Source organism: Neofelis nebulosa, chromosome 15 (genome assembly GCF_028018385.1).
Source record: "Neofelis nebulosa isolate mNeoNeb1 chromosome 15, mNeoNeb1.pri, whole genome shotgun sequence".
Taxonomy (NCBI): Eukaryota; Metazoa; Chordata; class Mammalia; order Carnivora; family Felidae; genus Neofelis; species Neofelis nebulosa.
The window spans coordinates 11986165-12013636 of record NC_080796.1 but is presented as its reverse complement, the minus strand read 5'-3'; the positions used below and the strand labels follow the sequence as shown (position 1 = coordinate 12013636).

Genomic DNA, 27472 nt, shown 5'->3' with positions numbered 1-27472 from the left:
AACACAAAGCAGTAACAATATTTCTGTAAAAAAAAAAAAAAGTCAAGGAACTCACAAAATAAAAGAATGTGAAATATAACAATATATACCTAAACGTGGGAGGAGAGGAGTAAAGAATGTGTTCAAACTTTAACAACCATGGACTTAATATGGACTGCTATATGCAGAAGAGGTTATATACACACCTAATGGTTACCACAAATCAAAAACCACTAATAAATATGCAAAAGTACCAAAAATAGGCAAAGAGAAGGGAAGTAAGGAAGTGTAGATCAATATCCTTGTATATATAGGTGCAAAAATTCTACATAAAATAATAGCAAATGGAATCCAACAATGTATTAAAAGAATAAATTAAAAAGGGCCAGTATCTTCCAGAATGCAACACTGGTTCAATACCAAGAAAGCTGACAACAATATCCATTCCATAAATGCAGTAAAGAAGAAAATAAATGATCACATCAGTAAATTTAAAAATTGAACAGCCATTCCTAATGGAAACACCAAACAAAACAAGTTTAGAAGGGAACCACATTGATTTTAACATTTTAAAATGTTACTCTAATTTTTATTTTTGAGACAGAGGGACAGAGAGACAGAGCATGAGTTGGGGAAGGGCAGAGAGAGAGGGAGACACAGAATCGGAAACAGGCTCCAGGCTCTGAGCTGTCAGCACAGAGCCTGACGCGGGGCTCGAACTCACAGACTGCGAGATCATTACCTGAGTCGAAGTTGGATGCTTAACCGACTGAGCCACCCAGGCACCCTAGGGAACCACTTGATTTTAATAAAAAAACACAGACTTCTCAAATAATTAACAATATTATTATAAATTATGAAATACTTTTGATTCAACTAAAATCAGGAACTGGACAAATGTGCTCATCTGTCAGTAAATATCATCACTATTATTTAACATTGTCTTGAACATAACAGCGTAAGTAATAAAACAAGAAAAAATGTACAATATTATAAATTTATAATAGCAATAGAGACTAAAATACTGATGAATCAATTTAACAGGAAAGACACAGAACTTGTAGCAAGAATCACTGTCAAATTTTGTTGAATGATTTTTTAAATATACTTTAAATGTTTATTTATTTATTTTGAGAGAGAGTGAGTGCGTGCATGGGTGGGGGAGGGGCAGAGAAAGAAGGAGGGAGAGAGAGAGAGAGAGAGAGAGAGAGAGAGAGATCGATCCCAAACAGTCTCCATGTCGTCGGCACACAGCCTGATGTGGGGCTTGATCGTACAAACCATGAGATCATGCCCTGGGCTGAAATCAAGAGTTGGACGCTTAACCGACTGAGCCAACCAGGTGCCCCTGTTGAGTGATCTTTAAAAGATCTAGTTTTTAAAGTATTTAATTGGATCTAATGTCAATTTTTTTACTGAAAAAATATCTTTGTTTTCCAATTTATTCTTTTTAAGATTTTTGTTTTTAATTCCAATATAATTAACACACAATGTTATATTTCAGGTATACAATATAGTGAACCAACCATTCTATCCATTACTACTCAGTGCTCATCATGATACGTGTGCATGTATCTTAATCCTCTTTACCTATTTCACCCATCCCCCACCCAACTAACCCCTGGCAACCACCAGTTTGTTTTCTGTATTTAAGAGTCTGGGGTTTTTTTTGGTCTCTTTTTGAAAAAGTATTTCACCAATTATGTGTAGTGATATGGTATAATATGTTATACTCCTGGAAGAAAATGAAAGTGTAATCCTCTCTTATACCATATAAAAAAATAAATTCCAATTGGCATACGAGAAAGAGTTTAATGTAAAACCAGATTTGGGGAGAACTTGAAACTGTACCATATAAAATGAAGGGAAATCTTATCCTAGACTGGAAACCAGAATCTTTAAATTAAAGATAGCCATAATTGAAAACGTGAAAATTAAAAACTTTTGTATCACAAAAGTACCATAAGCATAGTTCAGACAATAAATAGTTATGAAAAACTTTTACAACATAGATGACACTAACCAGCTAATATCCCTAAGTGTTCGAAGAGACGGTGGAGGTGTAAACTGGTGCAGCCATTTTGTGAAATCATCCTGCATTATCCGACACATATTCTGCAACTCAGCATTTCCACTCCTAAGTATATACCCAGGAGAAAACTCTTGCTCTCAAGCATCAAGAGACATTTTCAGAAATGCTCATAGCAGAAAACACTCATGGGGCGCCTCGGTGGCTCAGTAGGTTGAGCGTCCGACTGCGGCTCAGGTCATGATCTCGCAGTCTGTGGGTTCCAGCCCTGCGTTGGGCTCTGTGCTGACAGCTCAGAGCCTGGAGCCTGCTTCGGATTCTGTGTCTCCCTCTCTCTCTGCCCCTTCCCCGCTCATGCTCCCTTGCTCTCTCTCTGTCAAAAATAAATAAACATTAAAAAAAAAATTTTTTTTAATGCTCATAAAATCCATCCCTCCCAAACAGAAAGAATGCAAATGCCCATCAACAGGAGAATGGAAAAGTTGTGGTACGTTCACATGATGGAATTTTAAATAGCAATAAAAATGAATGGGCTCAGTTAGGGCAACAACACAAATAAATCCTAGTTACACAATGTTGAAAGAAAAAAAAGCAGATCCTAGGGGGCTATGTGTGGGATGACTAAGTTCAAAATAGCCAAAAACTAAACATCATGTTAATGTTTAAAATTAAAAAAAAAAAAAATAAACAGTTCAGGAAAGTGAGTACCTCTGGGCAGAAACAGAACCAGAAAAGGAACAATATGTAGATAAATGAAAGATATTTGTAAGGTTCTTATACTCGAACATGGTGGTGGGTTCTTGGTTTTTATTTTACTATTTTAGAATTTAAATAGTTCTATAAAAGATAGTCATACCGATAATAATAGTGTGTTGTGAGCCAAGGATTGTGATTATTCTAATTCTGTATATGTGTACCTGAAGTCCAAACAAAACAAAGAGCTCTTACAAAGGGTAAGAAAATGGTAAGTGCCAACAAAAAATGTAAAAGCGCACTGTACCCAAGAGCAAATCTAACAAACCTGAAACAATACTGAAATTCACATAATCTCAGGAAAATCCAGATTAACAATGAAATGTCGTGCTCATCACACTGGTAAAAACAAGAGAAAACACTGTGAGAGGGAAACTGGGCCACAGGGTGTAACTCAGATTTTGTTGGTGGAAAATGTGTACAGTTAGAGACTTAGTACATTTCTGGAGAGTAATAGGGAAACACCTAGTAAAAGTATTTATACCCTTTGGATCAGGAGTCTTACTTCTGGGAATCTACTCCACAGAAGTCAGACCTCCAGTACATAAAGCTATATGAAAAAGGTCCTATATTTTGCAGCATTATATTGGTGGTAAAACAAAACATGATAAAACTGGAGCCACAGTAAAGCTCCATTAGAGAAATTGATCTATAAATTACAGCATAACCACATTGTAAAATATTATTCAGGCTTTATGAGAACTGACACTGGGTACACTTGCATGAGAAAAAGAGAATATGGGAGTGTGTATAATATGACCCAGTTTTGTTTTAAAAACTCTTAAAATGCCTCTTTTTAAAAATACATGTAAATATGTATTTGTCTACATGTCTGTAGATGCTTATATGGTGTAGAGAAAAATAGGGGAGGGCACATAATAGTTGTTTAAATCGTGGGGCGCCTGGGTGGCGCAGTCGGTTAAGCGTCCGACTTCAGCCAGGTCACGATCTCGCGGTCCGTGAGTTCGAGCCCCGCGTCAGGCTCTGGGCTGATGGCTCGGAGCCTGGAGCCTGTTTCCGATTCTGTGTCTCCCTCTCTCTCTGCCCCTCCCCCGTTCATGCTCTGTCTCTCTCTGTCCCAAAAATAAATAAAAAATGTTGAAAAAAAAAATTAAAAAAAAAAATAGTTGTTTAAATCGTTTTATAGGTTGAGAGAGGCTTAATAGGTGAAGGGACTATAAAGGAAAAATAAAGCCGTGCTATAAAAAAGCAAGGAACGAAGGAAAGGAGGAAGCACAGCAATATAAAAGGACAATATAGAATTAAAGCAAACAGATGAAATAGGATAAATAGGAATATGGTATAATTATATAGGGAATAAAATTTTCATGTATGTGTATATAGGTGTGTGTGTGTGTATCCATATAACCAAAACACAGAGCAAGATTTAGAACATACAGATGTCGAAGTTATTAACATAAAGAATTCTACAAATTAATAAATCAAAGACTAACAGCCCAATGGAAAATGGAAAATAGGCAAAGGAAGTGAACAGATAGTTCACAAGACAGGAAATACAAGTGGACCTTGAACATATGGAAAGATGCTCAAACGTTTTTATAATAAAAGAGATGGAGGTTAAAACTGAATCAAAGCACCATTTTTCACCCACCAGATTGGCAAATTCCAAATGTGTGACAACACACAATGAAGAAAGAAGAAATCTCATACACTGCAGTATCTGTGAAAATTACAAATGCATATACTGTATGGCTCAAGAATCACACTTTTAGTCATACTCCAAAGCACAAAATAATATATGTACAAAATTGCTCATTATAGCATTGATTATAATGGCAGAGGATTGGGAACAAATTTATTAGTAGGTTACTAGTTAAGTAAATTATGATTCTTCCATAATTTGGAAAAATATCCAGTGGAAAAGTTCATGAAAATATGTAAAGGTCTCTAAGATATAACTTTAAGTGAAGAATATGTTTGAAAAAAACATGTTTATGGGGCGCCTGGGTGGCTCAGTGGGATGAGCGTCTGACTTCAGCTCAGGTCATGATCTCACAGTCTGTGAGTTCGAGCCCGGTGTCGGGCTCTGTGCTAACAGCTCAGGGCCTGGAGCCTGTTTCAGATTCTGTGTCTCCCTCTCTCTGACCCTCCCCCGTTCATGCTCTGTCTCTCTCTGTCTCAAAAATAAATAAACGTTAAAAAAATTTTTTAAAAAATAAAAAAAGGAAAAAACATGTTTAGAATACTTGCATTTATAAGAAGGAAAAAATAACATCTTAGTTATACACAAAAATTTTATAGAAATATAAACAAGTGATAGTAGATACTTGGGGATACAGTGAGAAGTGAGTGATGGAGTACAGAGTGGGAAAGACAAAATTCACTTTATTTTGAATATAATTTGTTTTTAACTATGTGAATAAATTGTCTATTCAAGGAAAAAATCAACAAGAAAGAAAAAATTAGATGTACATCTATTGAAATGACAATGGTGTAGATCAAGCGATGTATCGAGTGACAAAACCAAGTGTTGAATTGTGATTATAGAGAAAGAGATATAAACATACATGCACAGTTTTAACATTGGTTACTTCAAAAGTGTAGAGGAAAATTAACTCTTCCTTCATAGGTCTTTGGTTTGTTTCACTTGTTAAAAACAATATGTATCACTTTTGAGTTTTTTAATGGGATAATCAAAAATGTTTAAATAAATAAAAACATTTTTATTGTTATAAAAATGAAATTTGTCCAAAATGTAGAAAAACACAAACACTTTTTTATTTTGTAGGTTATCATTGTATGGATATATGACCCAGAAAATGCAGATCCCAGTGAGATTCTACGGAATGCAAATGAACCTTCACTAGTAGGTGGAAACATTACTATTATCACAGATAAAATAATATGCTATGGTTCCTTTTTAAGGGCTTTGAATAATTTATTTTAAGCATTCCAGAACTAACTAAACACGTTTTAATTATCCATTACATTTAGCCACTATAGTGATTTTGAGCTAGTGCTCAGTCTCCCCAATTATAAATCTTTCTCCTGAATTCTAATTGAGCAGTGCCCTTACTTTCTATGAACCGCATTATTCACGAAGATGCTAACCTTCAAAGTGCTTTAAAGGTGTTCCTTGAGCATCTGTCTAGATATCATCTTTCAAAAGTCTGTCCAGTCCCTTACTGAACCCTTTACCACTTGGACACTAGTGAATTTCCTAAAGGGGCAGTACAGTGGATGAACACAGATGGTCTTCAATTTATGTGGCTTGACTTACAGTTTTTCTACTTCACTATAGTGCAAAAGTGATATACATTCAATAGAGATTGTGCTTTGAACTTGGATCTTTTCCCAGACTAGTGGGCTATCAATGTGGCATGATACCTTTGCGTGACACTGGGTGCTGGCAGGGGTCACAAGAATAAACAACCAGTACATTTAAACTATTCTGAACACATTCAACCATTGTTTTTCAATTTAGTACAGTATTCAATGATTTACATGAGACATTAAACACCTTATTATAAAACAGCCCTGGTGTTAGATGGTTTTGCCCAACTTTAGGCTAATGTGAGTGTTCTGAGCATATTTAAGGTAGGCTAGGCTAAGCTACAACGTTTGGTAGTTAGGTGCATTAAATGCATTTTCCAGTTAATGATATTTTCAATTTATAGCCAATTGTAATTCAAGGAAGATCTGTACATCCTTTTATTTCATTTGTTACAAATTTATCTCTTTCGGGATTTAAGTTTTCTGTCTTCTGTTATAACAAAAACCTATTGAAGAGAAGAACAAATGAGTTTTAGTTTCATATGAGACTATGTCTTAATGAGTCAAGATATAATTTTTGAATAGTATGTTACATGCCTCTTGGTAGCCAAATTCACAAGAGATGGACTAACAAATCAGAATGACAACCTATTGGGGCGCCTGGGTGGCTCAGTCGGTTGAGCGTCCGACTTCAGCTCAGGTCATGATCTCACGGTCTGTGAGTTCAAGCCCCGCATCAGGCTCTGTGCTGACAGCTCGGAGCCTGGAGCCTGCCTCAGATTGTGTGTCTCCCTCTCTCTCTGCCCCTCCCCTGCTCATGCTCTGTCTCAAAAATAAATAAAAATATTTTTTAAAAAATACTTTAAATTGTAGGGTTTTATTCTGAGGTTTTTTTCTTACAATTTTAACTATGAATCATATCAGAAAGAAAAAAACCATAGATGTGTACAATATAGTTTAATGAATAATAACAATTAGCCCTATAACCACTATCAAGAAGTAAAACACCAACAATAGTACAGAAGGTCCCCATATGTGCACTCTGATGAGCATAATTTCTCCCTCCATCTTAGAAGTACTTGTATGGATATAATCATTTTGTTCCATCTAAAAGTAACCATTATTCTGAATTTTATGGTAATAACTCCTCTGCTTTTTTTTTATTTTTTATTTTTTTTATTTTTTATTTTTAGCTCGTTGCATGATTCCTAACCAATGTAGTTTGGTTTAGTGGGTTTTGGTTTTGTGTTTACTTTTCTACTTTATATAAATGGAATCATGTTTTCTATACATTGTACATATTGCTGTTGGGGGGGGTCAACTTTATATTACTTATTCATGTTATACCATACCTATAGTTTATTCATTTTTGATCCTGTATGATATTTCATCATTTCAACATACTATGCATTTTTCATCCATTCTACTGTTGATGAATTTTGGATGGGCTTTTGTTTTCTTTTGTTTGTAAGGAGTGTTGGTTTCTTTCTTTTTGTTCAGCTTTATTGAGATATAAATGATATATAACATTGTGTAAGTTTAGGTATACACTGTTGATATGATACACTTATATGTTGTGAAATGATTACCATAGTAGAATTTTTAACACCTTTATCACCTACATAATTACCACTTCTTTTTTGTGGTAAGATTATTTAAGATTTACTCTTTTATCAACTTTCATTATTTAATACTGTGTTATTAACTATACTCATTATGCTATACTTAGATTCCCAGAATTTATTCATCTTATCACTGGAAGTTTGTACCCTTTGACCACCAGGTCCCCATTTTGCCCACCCCCTCAGATCCTTCAGTCACCATTCTACTCTGTTTCTGTGAGCTCAGCATTTTTTAGATTCCATACAGAAGCATATCATATACTATTTGTCTTTCTCTAACTTATTTCACTTAGCATAATGCCCTCGAGGTCCATCCATGTAGTTGCAAATGGAGACATTTCCTTCTTTTTTGTGCTTGAGTAGTATTCCATTGTATGTACACCATATCTTCTTTATCCATTAATCTATTGATGGACACTTAGGCTGCTTCCATATCTTGGCTATTGTAAATAACGCTGCAATAAACATAGGGGTGCCTATCTCTTTTTGGATTAGTGTTTTAATGGGGAGGGGTAAATACTCAGCAGTGGAATTACTGCATCATATGGTGTTTCTAATTTTAATTTTTTGAGGAACCTTCATACTGTTTTTCACAGTGGCTGCACCAATTTATATTCCTGCCAACAGTGCACAAGTGCCTTTTTCACCACATCCTTGTCAACACTTGTTATTTCTTTTTGATTTTAGCCATTCTGACAGGTATGAGGTGAGGCATCTTTTCATGTACCTGTTGGCCATCTGTATGTCTTCTTTGGAAAAAAGTCTATTCAGATCTTCTGCTCATGTTCGAATTGGATCGTTAGGTTTTTTTTGCTATTGAGTTGTATGAGTTTCGATATATTTTGAATATTAGCTCCTTAATTGATATATGATTTGTAACTATTTTCTTTCACTCAGTAGGTTGTCCTTTCATTTTGTTGATTTAGTTTGCTGTGCACATATGATTTTTATCCTTTGTTCTGTTGTAGTGGGTTAAACTGATTGATTTGGGGATGTTGAACGAGCCTTGCATACCTAAAATAAATTCCATTTGTCCATAGTATATAACTCTTTTTATATATTGTTGGATTCTATTTGCTATTGTATTTCCATATAGTTCAAAGATTTTTAAGTTTACATTTCTTTTGAGACTTCTTCCTGACCCATGTGTTATTTAAAAGTGTGTCAATTTCCAAGTAGTGAGGGATTTTCCAATTACCTTTCTGTACTAACTTCTAATTTAATTCTATTATACTCTGACAACATACTTTCTATATTCCTATTCTTTTAAAATATTTATTGATTTGTTTTCTTAATTCTACTATAATTAATGTACAGTGTTATATTGATTTCAAGTATACAATATAGTGATTCAATAATTCTATACATCACTCAGTGCTCATCATGACAAGTGCCCTCCTTAATCCTCATCACCTATTTCACCCAAACCCTGCAGCGTCCCCTCTGGTGACCACTAGTTTGTTCTCTATCGTTAAGAAACTGATTTTTTTGTGTGTGTCTTTTTTTTTTCTTAGATCATTTGTTTTCTTAAATTTCACATAAGAGTGAAATCATATGGTATTTGTCTTTCTCTGAATGACTTATTTCACTTAGCATTATACTCTCTAGGTCCATTCATGTTGTCACAAATGGCAAGATTTCACTCCATTTTACAGTGGAATAATATTCATTCATATATATATGTATGTTCATATTATATATATTCATTCATGCATATATATATGCATACATACATACATACATACATACATACCACATCTTTTAAAAAAATTTTGTATTGCATTTATTTTTGAGAGACAGAGTGAGACAGAGCATGAGATGGGGAGGGGCAGAGAGAGAAGGAGACATAGAATCCGAAGCAGTCTCCAGGCTCCAAGAAGGAGTTCAGCACTGAGCCCAATGTGGGGCTCAAACCCACGAACTGTGAGATCATGACCTGAGCCAAAGTCAGACACTTATCCGACTGAGCCACCCAGGCGCCCCATACCACATCTTCTTTATACATGCATCCATCAATGGACACTTGGGCTGCTTCCTTATTTTGGCTAGTGTAAACAGTGCTGCAATAAATATAGGGGTAGATATATCTTTTCACATTAGTATTTTTCTTTGAGTAAATACACAGTAGTGGAATTACTGGATCATACAGTAATTCTATTTTTAATTTTTTGAGGAACCTCCATACTATTTTCCACAGTGACTACACTAGTTTGCATTCCCACCAACAGTGCACTAGTGTTTCTTTTTCTCCGCATCCTCACCATTTGTTGTTTTTCTGATTTTAGCCATTCTGACAGGTGTGAGGTGATATTTCATTGTGGTTTTGATTTTCATTTATATGATGATTAGTGATGTTGAGGATCTTCCCTTATGTCTGTTAGCTGTCTTTGCAGAAGTATCTGTTCATGTTTTTTCCTATTTTTTAACTTTATTATTTGTGGGTTTTTTGGCATTCACTTGTATAGGTTTTTTATATATTTTGGATACTAAACTTTTATCAGATATATCATTTGTAAATACCTTCTCCCATTCAGAAGGTTGTTTTGTTTTGTTTTGTTTTGTTCATTGTTTCCTTTATTGTGCAGAAGATTTTAGTTTTGATGTAGCCCCAATAGTTTATTTTTGTTTTTCTTTCCCTTGCCTCAGGAGACATATCTAGAAAAAAGTTTCCATGGCTGATGTCAAAGATATTACTGCCTGTTTTCTCTTCTAGGATTTTTATGGTATCAAGGTCTCACATTAGGTCCTTAATCCATTTTGAGCTTATTTCTGTGTATGGTGTAAGAAAGTGGTCCAGTTTCATTCTTTTTGCATGTAGCTGTCCAGTTTTCCAACACAATTTGTTGAAGAGACTATCCTTTTCCCGTTGTATTGTCTTGCCTCCTTTGTCATAGATTAATTGACCATCTAATTGTGGATTTGTTTCTGGGCTCTCTATTCTATTCTATCAATCTATTATGTCAATTTTTTTTGCCAGTATCATACTGTTTTGATTACTACCTCTTTGTAGTATATCTTGAAATCTGGAATTGTGATATCTCTAGCTTTGTTCTTCTTTCTCCAGATTGCTTTCACTCTTTGGGGTCTTTTGTGGATGCATACAAATTTTAGGATTAATTGTTTTAGTTCTGTGAAAAATGCTGTTGGTGTTTTGATAGAGATTGCATTAAATCTGTATATTGCTTTGGTTAGTATCAAGAATTTAACAATATTTGTTCTCCCAATCCATGAGCATGGAATGTCTTTCCAATGATTTGTGTCTTCAGTTTCTTTCATCCGTGTCTTATAGTTTCCAGAGTACAAATCAGTCACCTCCCTGGTTAAGTTTATCCCTAGGTTATTTTATACTTTTTGGTGCAATTATAAATGGGGTTGTCTTCTTAATTTCTCTGTCTCTACTTTATTATTATTGTATAGAAATGCAACAGATTTCTGTATATTAATTTTGTATCCTGAAACTTTGAATTCACTTATCAGGTTTAGTAGATTTTGGCAGAATCTTTAGGATTTTCTACATATAGTATCATGTCGTCAACAAATAGCAAAGGTTGTACTTCTTTTCAATTTGGATGCCTTTTATTTCTTTTTCTTGTCTGATTTCTGTGGCTAAGACCTCCAGTACTATGTTCAATGAAAGTGGTGAGAAAGGACATCCTTGCCTTGTTCTGATCTTAGGGGAAATGCTTTCAATTTTTTACCATTGAGGATAATGTTAGCTGTTGATTTTTCCTGTATGGCCTTTATTATATTGAGATATGTTCCCTCTAAATCTACTTTGTTGAGAGTTTTTATCATGAATTGCTGTTGTTCTTTGTCAAATGTTTATTCTATGTTTATTGAGATGATCATATAGTTTTTATCTTTTTTCTTATTGATGTGATGAATCACATTAGTTGATTTGTGAATATGGAAGCACCCTTGCATCCCAGGAATGAATCCCACTTGATCGTGGCGAATGATTTTTTTAATGTAGAGTTGGATTTGGTTTGTTAATAGTTTAAGGATTCTCGATCTGCATTTGTGTTCATCAGATATATTGGCCTATAATTCTTTTTTCTTACAGCGTCTTTATATGGTTTTCATATCATGGTAATTCTGGCTGCATAGAATGAATCTGGAAGCTTTCCTTCCTTTATATTTTTTGAATAGTTTCAGAAGAAAACATACTAACTCTTCTTTAAATTTTTTTTTTCAACGTTTTTTATTTATTTTTGGGACAGAGAGAGACATAGCATGAATGGGGGAGGGGCAGAGAGAGAGGGAGACACAGAATCGGAAACAGGCTCCAGGCTCTGAGCCATCAGCCCAGAGCCTGACGCGGGGCTCGAACTCACGGACCGCGAGATCGTGACCTGGCTGAAGTCGGACGCCCAACCGACTGCGCCACCCAGGCGCCCCTAACTCTTCTTTAAATATTCACTAGAATTCAGCTATGAGGCCATCTGCTCCAGGGCCTATTTGTTGGCAGTTTTTGATTATTGATTCATTTTCATTGCTGGTAATTAGTCTGTTCAAATTTTCTATTTCTTCCTGATTCCGTTTTGGGAGGTTACATGTTCTAGGAATTTATGCTTTCCTTCTAGGTTGTCCAATTTGTTGTCATATAATTTTTCATAATATTCTCTTATGATCCTTCATATCTCTGAGGCATTAGTTGTTATTCTTCTCTTCATTTCTGATTTTGTTTCTTTGTGTCCTCTTTTTTTTAATGAGTTCTGCTAATAGTTTACCTATTTTGTCAATCTTTTCAAAGAACATCGATCTGTTTTGTTGTTTTTTTAAGTTTCTATTTCATTTATTTCTGCTGGAATCTTTATTATTTCCTTCCTTGTACTGGTTTGGGTTTTGTTTTGTTATTTCTTTTTATTCTAGTTCCTTTGGATGTAAGGTTAGCTTTTTTATTTGAAATGTTTTCTTGCTACTTGAGGTAGACCTCTGTTGCTACTTCCCTTTCAGAATGACTTTTCCTGCATCCCCAAGGTTTTAGACTGTTGTGTTTTTATTTTCATTCGTCTCCATGTATTTTTTTTTAATTTCTTCTTTGATTTTTTGGTTGACCTATTCATTGTTTAGTGTCACATTGTTTAGCCTCCATTTATTTGTGCTCTTTCCAGACATTTTCTTGCAGTTGGCTTCTAGTTTTTATAGTGCTGTGGTTGGAAACGATGAATGGTATGACTTCAATCTTTTTTAATTTGTTGAGACTTATTTTGTGGCCTGACATGTGATCTTTTCTGGAGACTGTTCCATATGTTCTTGAAAAGAATGTGTAATCTACTGTTTTAGGGTAGAATGTTCTAAATATGTCTGTTAGGTCCATCTGGCTTAACGTGTCATTCAAAGCCACCATTTCCTTGTTGATTTTCTTTCTCAATGACCTATCCATTGATATAAGTGGGATATTAAAGTTCCCTACTATTATTGTGTTAATGTCAATTTCTTACTTTATTAATAGTTGCTTTATGTAATTAGGTGCTCCCATGTCGGCTGCATAAATTATTTCAATGATTATATCCTCTTGTTGGATTGTTTCTTTTATCATTATGTCATGTCCTTCTTTGTCTCTTATTATAGCCTTTGTTTTAAAGTCTATTTTGTCCAATATAAGTATTGCTACCCCAGCTTTCTTTTCACTTCCATTTGCATGATAAATGTCCTTTCATCCCTTCACTTTCAATCTGCATGTATCTTTAAGACTGGTATGAGTCAGGGTCCCTGGGTGGCTCAGTCGGTTAAGCGTCTGGCTTCAGCTCAGGTCATGATCTCACAGTTAGTGAGTTCAAGCCCCACATCGAGCTCTGTGCTAACAGCTCAGAGCCTGGAGCCTTCTTTGGATTCTGTGTCTCCTTTTCTCTCTCTGCCTTTCCCCCACTCACTCTCTGTCTCTCACAAATGAATAAACATTTAAAAAAAAATTTTTAAGTCTGGTATGAGTCTCTTGTAGGCAGCATATAGTTGAGACTTACTTTTTTATCCATTTTGTCATCCTGTGTCTTTTGATTGGAGCATTTAGTCCATTGCACTGAAAGTAATTATTATGCAGTTTTTTGAAGTTTATTTTTATTTATTTTGAGAGAGATAGAGAGCAAGTGGGGGCAGGGCAGAGAGAGAGGGAGACAGAATCCCAAGCAAGCTTGGGACAGAACCTGATGCAGAGCTTGAACTCACAAATACGAGATCATGACCTGAGCCGAAGTCAAGAGTCAGATGCTTAACTGAGCCACTTTGGTGCCCCTCAAACTAATTAATTATTGACAGATATGCATTTATTGTCATTTTGTTATTTGTTTTATGATTTTTTTGGTAGTTCTTCTCTGTTTCTTTTTTCTCTTGCTTTCTTTCTCTTTCTTCATGGTTTGCTAGCTTTCTCTAGTGATATACTTGGATTCCTTTTCTTTATGTTTTGCATATCTATCACTGTGTTTTTCCTGTTTGTAGTTATCATTAGGTTTATATATAACATCTTGTGCATATAACAGTCTGTGTTATTTTGATTGTCACTTAAGTTTGAACCCATTCTAAAAGCACTAAATTTTTACTCCTCTCCCCCCACCTTTTTAAGTATAGTATCATACTTTACATCCTTTCATTCTGCAAATCCCTGATTGATTTTTACAAACATAGTTATTGTACTTCTTTTGTGCTTCCTACTTTTCTTACTCCTGCTTATCGTCTTTATTTTCCACTCAAAGAACCCCCTTTAACATTTTTTTGTGAGGCTTGTTTAGTGGTAATGAACTCCTTTAACTTTTGTTTGTCTGGGAAATTGTTTATATCTCCCCTCTGTTCTGAATGGGAACCTTGCTGGATAGAATATTCTTGGTTAGAGGTTTATTTCTTTCATCATTTTGACTATATCATGCCACTCCCTTCTGGCCTGCAAAGTTTCTGCTGAATAATCTGCTGATAGCCTTATGGAGTTTCCCTTGTATGTAACTGTTTTCTCTTGATGCTTTTAAAACTCTCTCTTCATAATGACTTTTTGTTATCTTAACTACTATGTGTCTTGGTGTAGACCTCCTTTAGTTGACTTTGTTGAGGGCTCTCTGTGCCTCCCGGATCTGGATTTCTGTTTCCTTCCTCAGATTCAGGAAGTTTTCAGCTATTATTTCTTCAAATAAATTTCCTGCCTTCTTTTCTCTCTCTTCTCCTTCATGGATTCCTGTAATGTGAATATGGTTACACTTGATGGTGTTGCTGAGCCCCATTAATTTATTCTCATTCTTTATTAATGTTTTTTTTTTTGCTCCTGTTCAGTGTGATTGTTTTTCATTACTCTGTCCCCCAGTCACTGATCCATTTTGCTTCCTCTTAATACTTATTCCCTCCAGTGTATTTTTAATTTCATTTATTGAGTTCTTCATCTCTAACAGGTCCTTTTTTATGTTTTATATCTTTTTTGGTGGGGGTCTCACTGAGATCTGCCACTCTTTTCTCAAGTCCAGTGAGTTACTTTATGACCATTACTTGGCATTCTATATCAGGCATGTTACTTACCTCTGTTTCATTTAGCTCTCTTGCTGTGATATAGTACTTTTTGTTTGTTTGGCATATTCCTTGTCTCCTTATTTTGTTTGACTCTCTGTATACATTTCTATGTGTTAGGAAAATTAGCTATGTCTTCTGCTCTAGCAAATAGTGGCTTTATGAAGAAGAGGTCCTCTGGTTCCGTGCAGTACAGTGTCCCCCTGTTCACCAGAACTTGGCACTTCAAAGGTATCTTCACTGTATGTTGCATGTACCCTACTGTTGTGACCAAGCCACATTTATATTCAGTCCAGTCATCTGCAATGCCTCTCTTTGCCTGTTATGCACAGGGTTATGTTCCTGTGTTATTAATGGGCCAGTCTGGGACCACCTTGGGCTTGAGTTGGGTCAGACCAAGTGCTGACCAAGCTGCAGTTGCACCAAACTGCAGGGCACGCTCCGATGTGTCCCCTGTGAGTCTCTCCTTGATGGGTGGAGCCTGCAATTAGACCAGATATCTTCCCCCAGCCCACTGTTGGGGCCACAGTTGGACTGGTGTATGTAGTTATCTTCCCCTCTCTCCAGGTAGGAGTCTTTTTAGAGTGATGCTGACCCAGTCAAGACCGCTTGCACAATGCCTGCTTTGGTTGTACTCTTGCTGAACCCAATTTGGAGCGGCAAGTCCTGAGGAGAACATGGGTGTAGGTGCCAGGAAGATCCATGCTGGTCTGCTGTGAAAGAGGACCTGCAATCACCAGGAAAAAATGCCAAGGTCAGGTTGGAGAGGGTGAGTTGGCAGAAGAGTACAGGGGGTGAGATGTGTGGCATTAGTAAGATTTGCTGACGTCTGCTGTGGGAGGATGCTTGGCACTGATTTGGAGAGCTGCTGAGGCTGGGTTAGAAGAGATGAGTCTGCAGGAGGACATGGGGGCAGGGCACCCTGTTAGCAAGCTAGCTAGAGAGTATAGGTGGTGTGCTGATTCCTGCAGGTGTCCATGTATCTACACTGGGGGGCAGGGAAGGGAAATTGCCCCCACCAGCTTTTTTGTTCTTGGAGAAGTCTCCCAAACATCCCTGCCCCTCCAGTAGATGTTCTGAGATTACTAAACAAATTTCCCTCCCATATACTCCAGGGATTTTTCAAACTGCTCCTTCTACGTTGTATCTCAGAAGGGCTGTTTTGTTGTACTGTCTCTTTAATGGCCAGGACTCAGTTTTCTCTCACCCTCCAGCTCTCCCAGAGCCCAGCTACTGATTTTTTTAAGTTCCAGGTGTTAAGCCTCACTGACTGTAAGAACTGGAGAAGTTAAGCCCCTCTGGTTTTCAAAGCCAAATGTTATGGTTATGAGTTATCTTCGCAGTGTGGGTCCCCTAGGCTTGGGGTGCCCAGTATGGGGTCTGCTCCTCTCCCATCTCCTTGCTAAAGGTAGTCCTCCCTCCTGCAGGAAGTCTCACAGGTCAGTGTGGTTCCTGAACACATCTCTGCTTTCTACCCTCCCCGGTATGGCCTCTTCTCTATATTTAATCTGTTCTGCTAGTCTTCAGGTCATTTTCTGGGATATTTACACTGATATGTGTGTTATCTGGTTGTATCCATGGGACAAGGTGAGTTAGGATCCTCCTACTCCACCATTTTCCCTAGAAGTCTATGATTTCTATTTTTTTAAGTTTGCTAAGCAGTGTTTTATGGCCCAGAATGTGGTTGCTTGATAGGTAAGCACATTTTGGGGTGATGAAATTGTTTTGGAACTAGATAGAGGTAGTGGTTGCACAACATCATGAATGTACTAAAAGCCACTGAACTGTAAACTTTAATTTGGTTAATCTTATGTGAATTTTACCTTCAAAAGAAATTATTTTATTTTATCCCTGTTTACTTCTTTTCTAATGCTCTTCCTTTTTTATGTAAATCCAAGTTTCTGCCTTTTATCATTCTCCTTCTGTCTGAAGAAAATATTTTAACACTTCTTGCAGGACAGATCTGGTGGTGAGGAATTCCCTTGGTTTTTGTTTTCTGAGAAAGTCTTTATTCCTCTGTCATTCTTGAAGGATAATTTTGCTGGATATAGAATTCTAGTTTGGTGGATTTTTTTCTTTTGACACTTTAAATATCTCACCCATCTATCTTCTTGCTTGTGTGGTTTCTGACAAGAAGTCTTTTTTAGGGGTGCCTAGGTGGCTCATTTAGTTAAGCATCCAATTTTGATCTCAGCTCAGGTCTTGATCTCAGGGTCATGAGTTCATGCCCCATGTTGGGCTCCATGCTGTGTGTGAAGTCTTCTTAAAAGAAAAAAAAAAAAAAAGGAGGGGTAACCTGGGTGGCTCAGTTGGTTGTGTCCAGCTTTGGCTCAGGTCTTGATCTCACAGTTGATGAGTTTGAGCCCTACGTCAGGCTCTGTGCTGACAGCTCAGAGCCTGAAGCTTGCTTTAGATTCTGTGTCTCCCTCTCTCTCTCTACCCCTCTCTGCTCATTCTCTGTCTCTCTCTCTCTCAAAAATAAATAAACATTAAGAAAAATTAAAAAGAAAAAGAAATAAAGTATCTTTTAATTGTTACTCTTGTTGATCTATAGGTTGGTTTGTTTTTTTGTTTTTTGTTTTTTTTTTTTTGGTGTGCTTTTTTTTCCTCCAGTTTTTTTTCAAGATTTTGTTTTTGCCTTCAGTTCTCTGTAGCTTGGCTATGGTATGCCTTGGAGTAGTTGTTTTGCATTTCCTCTTCTTGGTGTTCCCTGAGATTCCTGGATTTGTGTTTTTGTGTTTGTCATTAGTTTTGGAAAGTTCTTGGCCATTATTGCCTCAAATATTTATTTTGCTCCACTCTTCTTCTGGCATTCCAGTTGTGCATATGTTACATCCTTTGAAATTATCCCATAGTTCTTGGAAGTTCTGTACCTTTTTTTTAAATTCTCCCCTCTGTATTTCAGTTTGGGAGTTTTCTTTTGATCTGCCTTTAAGCCCACCAACTCCCCTCTTCAGCTTTGTTTTGTCTACTGATGAGCACATCAAAAACATTCTTCATTTCTATTACATTGCTTTTTATTCCTAACACATCCTTGACTCTTAGAATTTCCACTTTTCTGTTTACATTATTCATCTGTTCTTCCATATTTTCTAATTTTTCTGTTATAGCCCTTGACATACTAATCACAGTTATAAATTCCCTATCTGATAATTCTAGTATGTGTGTCATTTCTGATTCTGGTTCTGGAATTTGCTTTTTCTCTTCAGACTTTGTTTCTGCTTGCCTTTTGGTGTGCTTACAACTTTGTTTGCTGTTGTTGATATATGTTATATTGGGCAATAGGAACTGGGGTAAATAGGCCACTTCTATGTGGATTTATATTAATCTGGCTAGGAATTTAATTTAATTTAATTTAATCCACTGAATTGTGTAAAGTCCATCCACATGTCATGAAATCTAATGGACACATCTCAAGACTTGGTAGCATTTAACATGTTAACATGTTTAACCATTTCCTTTTTCTTCATTTTTTTTTCTTGTTTGCTGTAGCTATAGGTGCCAGAAACTTTAAATTGGTTTAAGATTCTTTTTTTTGTCTCCCCTTCTGACTTCAGGTTTATCCAAGTTCCCCTCTTCAGAGATTGTATGTGTCTTATGGCTCTTTAAGCTATGATCCACTGTTAGACTGAAGCCCTTTTGATGTGGCGGTAAGGTATGAGTGAGGAGAACCTTATACAATCTCCCAATTAAATGCCAACCTTTTAGTGGGCTTTCTTCTCTTGTATGTGACCTTCAGAGTTTATTCTTTTTTTTTTTAATTTTTTTTAATGTTTATTTATTTTTGAGACAGAGAGAGACAGAGCATGAACGGGGGAGGGGCAGAGAGAGAGGGAGACACAGAATCAGAAGCAGGCTCCAGGCTCTGAGCCATCAGCCCAGAGCCTGATGCGGGGCTCGAACTCACAGACCGCGAGATCATGACCTGAGTTGAAGTCGGATGCTTAACCGACTGAGCCACCCAGGCGCCCCTAGAGTTTATTCTTATATAGCTTCGCCCTCCCTTATCTTACTGAGACTGGAAGTCTAGAGGAGATGGGAGTGAGAGGAATGCTCTCCCCTATGGCTCTGGAACAGAACACCGGTAAAGTCTTTCTCTCTGGGGAGTAAGCCCTTGTTGTGAAAAGGGTGGGCGTTCAGGATATTTCACAAGGATTACTTTTCCTCTCCCTCTGCCAGAGCCATGAAGGAATCTTTCTCTAGTCCTCACTGTGAGAATTTGGTGGAGTTTTCCCTAAAACTGTAACCATAAGGAGATTCTTTACCTCAACTCAGCTTCCCACAACTTGTCAAAATTACCATTTAAGTGTTACTTACCACCATTTTATGTCTCCAGTAGCTTCTGCTCCATGTAAGCAGATCTCACCTATGACTTTCTGGATTCACCTGACTCTCCCAATCTTGGGACAATAGTTTGCCTTGCAAAGTCAATTCTCTGGATGGGTTCAAGAAAAGTCATTGATTTTTAATTTGTCCAGCCTTTTCTTGTTGTAGTGATAGAAGTGACATCTTCCAAGCTCTTTACATGGTGGAGCTGAAACTCTGTATAATGTATTTTTATTTCATTAAAAATTTTTAATGTTTATTTATTTTTAGAGAGAGAGACACACAGAGACAGAACGTGAGCAGGAGAGGGGCAGAAAGAGGGGGAGACACAGAATCTGAAGCAGTTTCCAGGCTCTGAGCTGTCAGCACAGAGCCCAATGCAGGGCTCAATCCCATGAACTGTGAGATCATGATCTGAGCTGAAGTCAGATGCTTAATGGACTGAGCCACCTAGGCACCCCTGTATAATTTATTTTTAGTTCTGTTCATTCTTCAATGAATACCATGCATCTTCAGTCTCTACAACCAAGAACTTCCATATATGGTTGTACAGCTTGAACAGAACAGCCGTTGTAGTGACTCTGCCTTTAGTCCACTAAATTGTGTAATCAAAGTTCATCCCCTGTGTCATGAAATCTAATGGACACGTCTCAAGACTTGGCAGCATTTAACATGTTTAACCCTTTCTTTTTTCTTGAAACACTCTCCTCTTATCGCTTCCCTAGCACCGAAACATCTTAGTTTCCCTCCTACTTTACTTGCTAGCATTTGCCAACTCTGTTACTTACTCCTCTTCCTTCACTAGTCTCTAAATGAGTCTTTGCATTTACTCCCCAGGTGATCTCACTTAGACCCTATGGTTTTAGATATCAATTATATGAAAATGGCTTACAAATTTATATCTCCAGCAAGAGCTTTCCTCTTTCCTTTTCAAATAATAAATTCAACTGACCACTGCCATCCCTGTTTAGATGTCTTATAAACAGGTTATAAACAGTATGGATAAAATGGACTCTCCAGTTTGCCTGTAAATCTGTTCTTCCCACAGGCTTCACCATCACAATACATGACACCACCATCCTTGTACTGTCCCAAGGAACAGCTCCCTAACCGATCTCAGTTCCCCCACTCTGTCCCCACCCTACAATCTATTTTCCATATGACAATGACACTTTTAAATATAGTATATCAACGTTTCCGGTTCCAGACTAGAGGGAGTAAATGCTTTCATTTTACTTCTGACACTGGTCAGAATGGAAAGAAATCCTAGACAAAATACGTTTCACTCACAAAAAGACTGAAAGAGAGAAAAAGGAAAGTAGAGGTGATTAGGGACCTTGAGATTCTAAGAGCACCCCACCAGTGAGTTCCCTGAAGTTCCCTTATATACTCTGGCCTGGGCATTAGGGATGCCTGAAATTCAGTAATTCCAGCAAGCACAGAAGAAAGCAAGCCCCAAGAAAGGCCTGCATTCTTTATCCAAAAGACCAGATAGACCCATTGGTGGCCCAGAAGGGCAAAAATCTTTTAACATACCTGCCTGTTCTTGAACCAACCACCACAAAAAGCTGTTCCCATTTCCCACTACAATAAGTGCTGCAGTAGGTGCTCCATTGGCCAGAACCCTGTTTCTCTTCCCACCTCCTGCAGTAATGAGGAACTTTCCCTCCCTTGTGGAGCCTACAGGTAGAAATCTGACTCTCACCCATCTACAATAATGAAGCAGTGTCCTTCTCACATGGTGCTTATAGGCAGAACTCTTGACTTCCATCCCCACACTGCAGTAACAAGGCAAAGCTAATTACCACTTCTATTCATGAATCTCTCTCTCTTCTCTCTCTCTCTCTCTCTCTCTCACACACACACACACACACACACACAAATGAGGCAGTGCCTCATCCTGCAGCACCTGTAGGTGAAACTCTGACTCCTATCTCTACCTTCTAATAAGGTGGGACCCCTGCTCTGCAGAGCCTGTGGATGGGATTCCAAAGTCAACCTCACCCTATAATAAGTAAGCAATGAAGCAGCAAAGCAGCACCCCTTCCTTGTGGTTCCTGTGGGCAGGATTCTGACTAACCTCTGCCCTGCAATAACAAGGAAACACAGCTTCCCTTCCCTAACTAGCACTGGGGGACTACTGGGTGGGGTCCTCTATTCCTGTTAACACAAAAGTGGAAAAGAACAAAATGGCACTGCAGTAACTTTATAAACTAACATTTGAACCACAATCCACAAAAGTGATCTATGACATGCATTCTGATGCTAAACAGATTGACTACCTCATAATATGAAAGATTTAAGTAGGAATTCACGTCTTATTATATAATACTAAAATGTTCAGGGGATACAGTCCAAAAATTACTCACCAGACCAAGAAAAAGGAAACTCTTAACTGAAAAGACGATTAACAGAGGCCCCCGGGTGGCTCAGCTGGTTAAGCATCTGACTCTTGATTTCAGCTCAGGTGATAATCTCATGGTTCATGAGATTGAGCCCTTCCATGCTGTCAGCACAGAGCCTTCTTAGGATTCTCTCTCTCCTTCTCTCTCTCTGCCTCTCCCCCACTCCCCATTCTCTCTCAAAATAAATAAACATTTAAAAAAAAAAATAAAAGATTGGTCAGTCGGTTAAGCGTCCGACTTCAGCTCAGGTCATGATCTCACAGTCCGTGAGTTCGAGCCCCACGTCGGGCTCTGGGCTGATGGCTCAGAGCCTGGAATCTGCTTCCAGTTCTGTGTCTCCCTCTCTCTCTGCCCCTCCCCCATTCATGCTCTGTCTCTCTCTGTCTCAAAAATAAATAAACGTTAAAAAAAATAAAAAAATAAAAGATCAATAGATACTATATGAGACAAATGTTGAAATTATCAAACAAAGGAATGCATCAGTAAACTTAAGATAGAACAATAGAGATCACCCAATTTGAACACCATACAGATAGAAAATAGAAACAAAATGAACAGAGACTCAGGGACCTGTGGAACTATGACAAAAGATCTGGCATACGTGTCATTGAAGTCCTATGAGAGAAAAAGACAGTGGGACAGAAAAAGTAAGCAAATAAAATATGGCTGAAGGTTTCAAAAATTAACAAAAGACATAAATCTTAAAAAAAATTAAAGAAGCACAACATAGGCACAACATAGGGTGGCTCAGTCAGTTTAGTGTCCAATTATGGCTCAGGTCATGATGTCATGGTTCGTGGGTTCAAACTCCATGTAGGGGTCTGTTCTGACAGCTCAGAGCCTGGACACTGCCTCAGATTCTGTGCCTATGCCCCTTCCTCACTAATTCCCCCCCTCTGCCTCTCAAAAATGAATAAATGTTTAAAAATTTTTAAAAAGAAGTACAAAAAATTCCAAATGAGATAAACCCCAAAAAGCCCACACTAAGACATGTCATAATCAAATTTCTGAAAACTAAATATAAAAGGAAAGTCTTGAAAACAACCAGAAAGAAACAATGCATTGCCCATATAGAATGACAATTTGACCAATGGATTTCCCATCAAAAACCATGGAAGCCAATAGGAATTTGTACAACTCTTTTCAAGACTCAAAAAGAAAGAACCACCAGCCCAGGATTCTATATCAGTCAGTCAAGAATGAAGATAAAATAATGACACTTATAAATGAAAGAAAACTATGAAAGCTTGCAGTCAGCAGACATACATTAAAATCATGGATACAGAAAATTCTTAACACATAAGGGAAATAGAAAAAGAAATCCTTAAACATCAGGTATAAGAAAGAATAAGGAAAAGAGTAAAAATATGGGAAGATATGATTGTCTTTCCTTACTCTTGAACCTTCTAACTCATGTTTGATGGTTGAAGCAAAATATTATAACATTGTCTCACGTGGTTCTCAATGTATGTAGAGGAAATATTTAAGACAGCTATATTATAAATAGAGGAGGGTAAAGGGATATCAATCTGTTTTTGATATTGTACCCAACCATTACATAAGAACATAACCACTAGGAGAAAACTTGGTAAGGGGTGCCTGACATCTTTGCAACATGCTGTGAATCTATAATTCTTTCAAAATAAAAAGTTACAAAAATTTTTTGAAAAGCTAAAAGAACTGAAGAAATAGACAAATCCACAATTATGGTCGGATGCTTCAGTACTTCCAATAATTGAAAGAATTACTAGACATAGGATACAGAAGAACTGAATAGTGCCATCAAACAATGAGATCTGACAGCCATGGAATATTCTGCCCAACAACAGTAATATACATATTATTAGTATTATTAATGTTTATTTGAAAGAGAGAGAGAGAGAGAGAGAGGAGAGAGAGAGAGAGAGAGAGAGAGAGAGAGAGAGAGAGAGAGAGATACCACAGTGGGGGAGGGGGACAGAGGATCCGAGGCTGGCTATGCGCCGACAGCAACAAGCCCAATGCGGGGCTTGAACTCACGAACTGCGAGAACCATGACCTGAGCCGAAGTGGGACACTCAACTGACTAAACCACCCAAGCGCCCCTACATGTTATTCTTAACTGTGCACAGTACAGTAACCAAGAAAGACTATATCTTTGGTCATAAAACAAGCCTTAACAAATTTAAGAGAATTTAAATCACAAAAAAATATGTTCTCTGACTATAAAGGAACCAAACCAGAAATCAGTAACACAAAAAACAGCTAGAATTAAACACATTGGGAATTAAACGCATTGCAGAATAATTCATGTGTCAAAAAAGTCTCAAGAGAAATAAAAATACTGAACTGATGGAAAATGAAAATATAGCATGACATAATAGGTGAGACACAGCTGAAGCAGTGCTGAAAGGGAAATTTATACCACTAAATTCTTACATTAGAAAAGAAGAAAAGTCTAAAGGTCATCTAAATTTGAATTTTAACTCTTCTATAGTTACAATAATCAAGACCACGTGGCATTGGCAGAGGACTACATACACAGACTAGTGGGACAGAACAGAAGTTAGAAATAGACCAACAAACGTACCAACAACTGATTTGTCTGTGGGGACAGCAGCGAGGGAAGGGGTACCTTTTTAATTGGATGATGGAAAAGCAGGAAATAGAGAACTTCCAGAACTACTCTGTCCAGGAAGGGAGATGAAAACTTTATCCACTGAATTGTGTTAACTTTACTTTAGGCAACTGATTTTTAGCAAGATACAAAAGCAGTTTAATGGAGGAAGGATGGTCTTTCACCAAATTGTGTTAGAATAATTGAACCTTCATAGGCACACACAGAAAAAGAACCTCCTACTTTATACAAAAATTAATTTAAAATGTTAAATAGATCTAACCATAAAACATAAAACTATAAAACTTTTAGGAAAAAACAGAGTAGAAAATTTTCATGACTTAGGACTAAGCAAAGACTTCTTAGAAATGATACCAAAAGCACAATCTGTAAAAGAATCAATTATTCAATTGCACTTCATCAAACTTTAACTTTTGCTCTACAGAGACCTTTTAAGAAGATGAAAATACAAGCCACAAGCTAGGAGAACATTGTTTGCCAATCACATATTCACCAAAGAACTTGCATCTATGCATGATCTATGTGTGAGTCAAATAATAAGCAAATTAAAATGTCATGTGGTTAGAACAAACAGTGAAATAAAGGAAACATTTTATTTTTATTTCTTTTTAATGTTTATTATTTATTTTTGAGAGAGAGAGAGACAGACAGAGTATTAGCAGGGGAGGGGCAGAGAGAGAGGGAGACACAGAATCTGAAGCAAGCTCCAGGCTCCGAGCTGTCAGCACAGAGCCAGAATATATAAAGAATGCTCTAAACAAATTATCAAGTTAGAAAATAGGCAAAAGACTTGAACAGGTGCTTTGTGATAAAGGATATATGGATGGCAAATAAGCTCATGAGAAGGTGTTCAACGTTATTAACTATTAGGTAAGTACAAATTAACGCTACAAGATAAGGTCACATGCCTATCAGAATGTCTAAAATTTAAAAATACTGATAATTCCAGGTGCTGACAAGGATACAGGGCAATTGTATCTCATACATTGCTGGAAGGGATGAAAAAATCTACAGCCACTCTGGAACACCATGAGGCAGTTTCTTATAAATTGAAACATATATTTGCCATATATCCCAGGAATCTCACTTCTCATTATTTATTCTAGACCTAGACATAGGGAAATGAAAACTTATGTTCAAACAACAAACTGTACAAAAATATATCAGCTTTTTTTTTGGTAATAGCCCCAAACTAGAAACAACCCAAATGTCCTTCAGTGGGTGAATGAGTAAACTGGGAAATGTGACTCAGCAAGAAAAATAAATGAGCTTTTTTTTCCCCCCAAAAAAAGTTTGGAAAGATTTTGGGGGCCCAGAATTTCCAGGAAGGCTTGGAAAATGGGTGGGAACTGGGAGAGACCAGCTCTAATGCCACAGCGAAGATCATATCACTGGAGCCAAAAGTATGCAAGCCCCTACCTTTGCCTGGAACTGCATCTGGTGGTGGTGACCTCTAGCACAGGTCATGGGATGCCATGTGCTGGCACTTCTGCCTCCACCACCATTGTCCTCTGAGGGGGCAGGGAATTCTCCAAACATCAAGGGGCCTTAGGTGTTCATCAGATAAATGAAAGGCAGTGCTCACTAAATGACTTCTCTGTCTCGCAAAACTAAGTTCAACAGTGTGTTCTGGCAAAATAAAAAATGAACCCAACAAAGAAAGAGGAAGCCATAAGCTTCAAGACGTGGTGGAATAAACTTAGGCATTTGATGAGAAATCCTGATTTTGCGGAGGTAGGTCTAGAAAGATATCTCTACTTGGACTGGGAATAGGAAGTTAAATCGTCCTTGAAGAATGTCAACACAATGAAGTAGTTGCCATGAAACAAATGGTATGAAGTGGGGACGTGCAAATGCATAGTGATATTAATGAAATAAAGATACATATTTCTTTTTTAGTTAATAAGAAAAAAAGTCCATAGAAATTATTGGAAAAACAAAAATCTATGAGTGATCTATGCATGAGCCCAATAATAAGCAAATTAAAATGTCATGGGATTAGAACCAAACAGTGAAATAAAAGAAACATTTTATATTTTATTTCTTTTTAAAGTTTATTATTTATTTTTGAGAGAGGGAGAGACAGGCTATAAGCAGGGGTTGGGGTAGAGAGAGAGGGGGACACAGAATCTGAAGCAGGCGCCAGGCTCTGAGCTGTCAGCACAGAGCCTGATGCAGAGCTCAAACTCACAAACCAGGAGATCATGACCTGAGCTGAAGTAGGATGCTTAACTGACTGAGCCGCCCAGGCGCCCCAAGAAACTTTTTTTTTTTTTTTTTAATTTTTTTTTCAATGTTTTTTATTTATTTTTGGGACAGAGAGAGACAGAGCATGAACGGGGGAGGGGCAGAGAGAGAGGGAGACACAGAATCGGAAACAGGCTCCAGGCTCCGAGCCATCAGCCCGGAGCCCGACGCGGGGCTCGAACTCACGGACCGCGAGATCGTGACCTGGCTGAAGTCGGACGCTTAACCGACTGCGCCACCCAGGCGCCCCGAAACATTTTTAAACTGTCACCAAACCTTCCAAGATATAAGCTATTTTAGTAGCAAGTAGATATCATGTACATTTGTGTCTAATTTGTTTGGGTTTTTAATAGTTTCCAGTTTTAGTCACTGTTCAAGATTTTTTTTTCTAATAGTGACTTATTGCTATAAATATTTGTTTATAGATCCATTTTCTTCTTATTAATTTCTTCAAATTTTTTTAACGTTTATTTATTTTTGAGACAGAGAGAGACAGAGCATGAACGGGGGAGGGTCAGAGAGGGGGAGACACAGAATCCGAAACAGGCTCCAGGCTCCGAGCTGTCAGCACAGAGCCCGACGCGGGGCTTGAACCCACGGACCGCGAGATCATGACCTGAGCTGAAGTCGGCCGCTTAACCAACTGAGCCACCCAGGCGCCCCTCTTCTTATTAATTTCTTGCGGCACATCACTCTGAAAGTAACCATAAGTTTTAAACTTTTTTAATAAAAAATATTTTGTTGTAAGAACTCTTGGAAGGAGGGGCCAAGATAG

General features: G+C 37.4%; 1 protein-coding gene across 4 annotated transcripts in view; it reads left to right on the top strand.

The window, feature by feature from the left end:
• Positions 1-27472, top strand: part of CATSPERE (catsper channel auxiliary subunit epsilon) — a 198323-nt gene that overhangs the window by 57145 nt on the left and 113706 nt on the right. For all 4 annotated transcript variants that reach the window (XM_058701754.1, XM_058701752.1, XM_058701751.1 and 1 more), the window contains one exon: positions 5511-5588. In XM_058701754.1, the coding sequence (XP_058557737.1) occupies positions 5511-5588 (78 nt within the window). The remainder of the gene's footprint in view (positions 1-5510; positions 5589-27472) is intronic.